This window comes from Aptenodytes forsteri, unplaced genomic scaffold, assembly GCF_000699145.1.
Source record: "Aptenodytes forsteri isolate BGI_AS27 unplaced genomic scaffold, ASM69914v1 Scaffold268, whole genome shotgun sequence".
NCBI lineage: Eukaryota > Metazoa > Chordata > Aves > Sphenisciformes > Spheniscidae > Aptenodytes > Aptenodytes forsteri.
This window is the reverse complement of record NW_008794233.1, coordinates 80,543-86,383: the sequence shown is the minus strand read 5'-3', so window position 1 is coordinate 86,383 and position 5,841 is coordinate 80,543. Positions and strand designations below refer to the sequence as shown.

Below are 5,841 nucleotides of genomic sequence, written 5' to 3'. Positions count from 1 at the left end.
TCCTCCGCCCATGCCGCTGCTGCCTCCGAAGCCTCCTCCCATGCCGCTGCCGCCTCCGAAGCCTCCTCCCATGCCGCTGCCGCCTCCGAAGCCTCCTCCCATGCCGCTGCCGCCTCCGAAGCCTCCTCCCATGCCGCTGCCGCCTCCGAAGCCTCCTCCCATGCCTCCTCAGTCACCAGTCACGGTGGTCCTGCCTACCACAGCTGGGAGAGAAGCACATACATGTTGTCCACTGGCAGGCGGTATCTCCAAAAAGACATGGTCTGCTACGACTTCTCAAGGAAACAAATGCGGATACTTACAGACATTGACATTGGACATGCCATCGTTGCACAGCCTGTGAGGGAAAACAGGACCAGTTAATCATACAGAAATAGCACGTTTCTTCAACTGAGAATTTCCATTTTTTTACAAGGTATATATTCCCTATTCTTTCTGAATTTCCTAATTATTCCTTAAAACAAATGAGCAACCTTGTACTTAACATTCTTATAAGAAATATGGAAAAGATACTTAAGGCTAAGGATTACAGCATGAGTGATATGAAATTTATCTTTAGAGTGCATGCAAAGCTTTTACCCACACATAGTATAGTCTGTCAAGAATTTAGTCTAACAGATACAAAGAAAGAGGGGCCTTGTACTTAACATTCTTATAAGAAATATGGAAAAGATACTTAAGGCTAAGAATTACAGCATGAGTGATATGAAATTTATCTTTAGAGTGCATGCAAAGCTTTTACCCACACATAGTATAGTCTGTCAAGAATTTAGTCTAACAGATACAAAGAAAGAGGGGTACCTGTTCTCCTCTCCCTCCAGCAGCTTCCTGTACATGGCAATCTCAACATCCAGCGCAATCTTGATGTTCAGCAGCTCCTGGTACTCCTTCAACAAGCGAGCCAGCTCCTCCTTGTCTTTGCTCAGGGCACATTCCAGCTCTTCCAGTTTCCTCCTGGCATCCTTGAGGGCCATCTCACCCCGTTCCTCGGCCTCGGCAATAGCTGACTGCAGCTGCTGGTTCTGTGAAAGAAAAAGAAAAAGAAAAGCGGTTTCTCAGTTCCCTTCTGCACACCTTCCACTGGGGCAGCCCTCAGGGCACAAACTGGATGGAAAATAGGCAAGAACCACCAGTCTCCTCCAAAGGACCTGAATTTCAGTGACTACATTTTCCTCACGCTATCCTTAGCACAGCACCCAGCTCAGTCGTGACCCAGCCTGATGCCATCACGCAACGAGATGCTGAGGAACCCCTACCTGCTTCTTCACGTTCTCAATCTCAGCCCGCAGCCTCTGGACGTTCCTGGTCAACTCTTGGATCTCTATCTTGGTGTGGCGGAGGCTGTCCCCGTGCCTTCCAGCAGTGTTCTGCAGCTCTTCATACTGACGGCATGGAGACAAAGCAACCCATCAGTGACACAACCTACCCAGAACTCAGGCACCTCCCTTGCTCTGTGGTAGGGGCGGCAGCCAGCAGCAGAGACTGTCCCAGGTGCCTTGTCTGCTTCCCAACTCACCCGGCTCTGGTACCAAGCCTCAGCTTCAGCCCGGCTGTTCTGCGCAATCTGCTCGTACTGACGCCTGACCTCCTCAATGATGCTGTCCAGATCCAGGTGACGGTTGTTGTCCATGGACACCACCACGGACAGGTCGCGGCTGATTGTCTGCATCTGAGCCAGTTCCTACAACCAAGACGTGAGTTAGCCTGACCATCTGAGGAGGGGAGAAAAGAGCAGCAGCTCCAGGCAGCCTCTCCAGACCAAAGCCACAGGGGCACCCAGACCAAGCTCAGTGTCTTTGGCCACCGCGCGCCTCAGTGCAACTCCAGCCAGCCCAGGGGAAGGGAGAGGGCTCTTACCTCCTCGTAGATGCACCTCAGGAAGTTGATTTCGTCAGTCAGAGCTCCCACCTTGGCTTCCAACTCCACTTTAGTCATGTAGGCACAGTCCACGTCCTAAAGGAAAGATCACACGGATAGACAACAGCTTCATCCCATCCCAGAAGAGCTGTTGGCAGCCAGTGCCTCCTGTTGGAAGCTGCCCGTCTTGGTGCTGCCTCCTTCCAACGTCCTTGCAGCCTGTCCCCCCACACCCCCTCTCTCCTGGTGCCTCTGAGACTCACCTTCTTGAGCACCACAAACTCGTTCTCAGCAGCGGTGCGTCTGTTGATTTCTTCTTCGTACCTGTTGAAGGGGACAAGACAAGAAGAGTCTCTTGGACTGCTCATCAGTCAACCAGTAGAACCCTCCGTCCCTCCATGGCAACCTCAGTCCCATTTCTACAGAGCTCCAGAGCAAAGGGAAGACAAATCTCCGAGCTGGCTTAGCTCTCCTGTCTTGGTGCTCCTTTCTTCCTTAGACCGTCACTGCACTTACTTGGTTTTGTACTCCTCCACGTATTGCCGCATGTTCTGCAGCTCTGACTCCAGCTGTCCCCTCTGTCCCAGGAGAGACTCTAGCCTCCTCCTCAGGTTCTGGATGTAATTTTCAAAGATGACATCGAGGTTCTTCCTTGGCCCCGAAGGCCCTTGCTGTTGGAGGAGCTCCCACTTGGTGGAGAGGACCTTGTTCTGTTGCTCCAGGAAGCGGACCTGAAAGCCCACAAAGGGGTGTGTGAGATACTCACCTGGGGAGACATCACACTACTCTAACCTCCTGCTTATTTGGGACGCCAAGGGAATCATTTCCCAAATCCCCAAGTATGGCTCATTCAAACATCCAAGCTCCTAAAGTGCATGACAAACATTAATAAATTTTGAGTCATTCTGAACTTCTCCCTTTGGACAAAACGATGTTGCCAATAGAAAACAGCATCCCCTTTTTCCATAGCATCAGTTTTGGACATTGCTATCATCTTTGCAGTAGTGAAGTCAAGAAAACAATTATTTTTTTTCATCTAACTGCACATAAATTCTCTTACAAGGGATTCTGTATGTCTTTGGTTTTTATTTGGAATGAAAATAATCCAAGAGTGTTGGAAAGGTATTTAACACTCTTAAGTTTATAGAACCAGTTCCTTGAAAAGAAAGTTTCATCAAAAAGAAAAGCACAGTAGTGAGAACTCTTAGGACAACTAAATATACAATGATGACTTTACCCTGAATCACTAGAAATTAGGCTGAAGGGATGACTAGGCAAGAGAATCTACAGAATGTGCTGCAGATGCTCTCTTTGATCTCCCATTAGCATGAAAACCTTGTCTATTGTTCGGTATTGCTTAATAAGACCTTAATAATAACTTGCTACTACGGCATCAGTCTTGCAAACTTTAACAAGTACTTGTTGGTAAGAAGAAAAATTCCCTTTCCACACCACAGGAAAGTCGTTTAAAATGCCCACCTCCAGACAAACATGGTCCTGAATTCTCACCTTGTCAATGAAAGAGGCGAACTGATTGTTAAGAGTCTTGATCTGGTCCTTCTCCTGGTTTTTGACTTGCTGGATATGGGGATCAATCTCAACATGGACCGGCCGCAGGAGGGTTGGGTCAACCTGCACTGGTTGGATGCCTCCAGGGAAGCCAGGGCCACCAAAGCCACCCATTCCTCCGCCACCCATTCCTCCACCAAAGCCACCCATTCCTCCACCACCCATTCCTCCACCAAAGCCACCCATTCCTCCACAACTCATTCCTCCGCCAAAGCCACCCATTCCTCCTCCGTAGCCTCCACCAAAGCCACCCATTCTGCCTCCATATCCTCCACCGCCATAGCATCCACCCATGGTAATTCTTCTGCTGCCACCCATGTTATGGAGGCTTCTGCTGCTAAACCCTCCACAATGTCCACCTCCTCCACCTCCCCTGGATGAGGAGTATGAACTGTAACTGATCCTGCTTCTGCCGCCACCTCCTCCAAAGCCTCCACCGATGGCAGAGCAAGAGCTGTAGCCCCTTCTACTCCCGCCTCCAAAGCTTCTGCAGACAGACTGCCGAGACATGGCTGTTTCTTCCAAGCAGAGACAAAATCAAGAAGAGCAGAAAGACCAACGGAGCTGTGCTGCTGAGGGATGAACGCAGAGAGAAGTCTGCACAGCCTTCTCTGGCTCCACAGCTTCAGGCATTCCCTTTTATCCGCTCCTGGAGGTGGGCTGGGTCTACAAGGGCGTGAAGGTGGAAGGCAATTTATTATTTTCATCAGCATGGTGTTGTTGACAGATTCTCAGCTGAGCTTTACCATATTTGGGCCTGCCTATAAACACACCCTGCAATATAGAAGTGAATAAAAGAACAAGAACATTCAAACAGGTCTCAATAACTAAGCGGGCTCTCATATCTTTATGACATTTTGGAAAACAACTTTTACGATAATGCACTTTTCTGCAACCCCTCATTGGATTTCCAGCCTTCATTAATGGCTCCCAATAATTCCAGATATAGATCTTTCCAATCAAAGCTCCACTGTAGGAGAACTTTTGATGAAATCACAGCTATAATATAGCTTTCACAATTCCTTAAACACACCCTAAATCCCCTTTTTATATGTAAAATTGCCTTCGGCATTTTAGAAGTTTCCCAATCTTGAACAAGAACTCATGACACCAAAGTTTGAAGAGACTCAGCGTATTCTCCTGCTAGAAAGGAATTACATCTCCTTGTAGTGCGCGTGGTGTCACTTTGAATGGGAGTGTCTTCTCCCTGTGGATTAAATTCCCTCCAACTGTATCTCCCCAAATCTGTGACAACTAACTGGGACCTTGGATGATGCTGGAGCAGAGTGAACAAGACAACTTGAATCATCACGCTCCTTCTCTGTGCTCTTCTGAGGGCGATGGGGAATGACGACCTGTGGAGGAACGAAGGGACGCGTCGGGCAGCTGCTTCGGTGACAATGATTGGGGACAGACAGACAGACAAGCACTATAGAAGCGGAATGACAGATGAACAATTCAAGGTAGTGAGGGGTTCCTACTGCTCAGATGAATGTTGCTGACCTCTTGTTTACCTGGTTCTTTCCAATGATGAGACAACTGAAGTGGAAAAACATGTTGAGAAATGGAGCTATTACAACGTCTAAGGCATAGTTTGTCCTCTTGATTTCAAATATTCGGTTGGAAAAGGAACATATTTTACAAATGTATTCTCTAGGAGGTCTCTGAAATAAAGAAGCCCATTTTGGATTGCATGTAAATGAAATTTTAAATAATTAATCATAAGTTTCCAGATTATGATAGAAAACTCACAATGATACTGGTGTGCAGTGTTCTGAAGAAGCTAGATTGTAGGTGCTGGTTAAAAGGAAACTGAGGTCTGTAAATACTATTTAAAAGGCATTCTGAAGGTAGTATCTGTCCAGATGTTATCAATCAAATATATATTTAAGATAATGAGCAAAATAAAAAATGACCTTTCAGATTTTCTGTAGATAACGGCCAGCACAAGTAACCAAAAGTGACAGAGAAAATATACATTACAGCCCTTCAAAAGATTTAAAACAATAATGGACATGAATTTAAGGTTATTCAAAAGATCTAAGTAGGAATATATACATTCATAAGGAATTTTCAGAATCTCCCGTAAGACTTGTGCAACTAATTGTTGTTTGAAAGTATCACTAGGTATCAGCCTTCACCCACAGACACTTCAAAGCCTTTGAAAAACCAGCCCAGAGAAACAACTTCAAAAGCCACCAGAGGAATCAGAAACACAAACGCCATTGACTGTCACTGGGACGGAGGCTGCTTGACACCACGGTCTCTTCACAGAGCGGGGCGTAGGGGAGTGGAGAACGTTAACCTTGAGGGACTCAAGTCATGGTTGGCCAAGGGTTGTCCTACCCTTGAGGGACACAGGTCATGGTTGGCCAAGTGCAACCCAGATGTGTGTGGCCTGCCCTCTGCAACAGG

At 47.2% G+C, this 5,841-nt stretch overlaps 1 protein-coding gene across 1 annotated transcript; it reads right to left on the bottom strand.

The window, feature by feature from the left end:
* Positions 1–168: 168 nt before the first annotated feature.
* On the bottom strand, positions 169–3,936 carry LOC103904576 (keratin, type II cytoskeletal 6C-like). Its single transcript, XM_019473801.1, has 10 exons — positions 3,702–3,936; positions 3,367–3,593; positions 2,374–2,588; positions 2,121–2,181; positions 1,858–1,953; positions 1,517–1,681; positions 1,257–1,382; positions 802–1,022; positions 303–337; positions 169–203 (listed from the first exon to the last, which is right to left on the bottom strand). The coding sequence occupies exons 1-10, from the start codon at positions 3,934–3,936 to the stop codon at positions 169–171; spliced, it is 1,416 nt and encodes a 471-aa protein (XP_019329346.1).
* Positions 3,937–5,841: the final 1,905 nt, after the last annotated feature.

Bases quoted from the DNA above. Each gene is read 5' to 3' on its own strand.
- LOC103904576 (XM_019473801.1), bottom strand. From the start codon at position 3,936: ATGTCTCGGCAGTCTGTCTGCAGAAGCTTTGGAGGCGGGAGTAGAAGG. The intron at 1,023-1,256 runs GTAGGGGTTCCT...TTTCTTTCACAG, and splicing joins TTGAGAACGTGAAGAAGCAG to AACCAGCAGCTGCAGTCAGC. The intron at 204-302 runs GTAAGTATCCGC...CTTCTCTCCCAG, and splicing joins CATGTCCAATGTCAATGTCT to CTGTGGTAGGCAGGACCACC.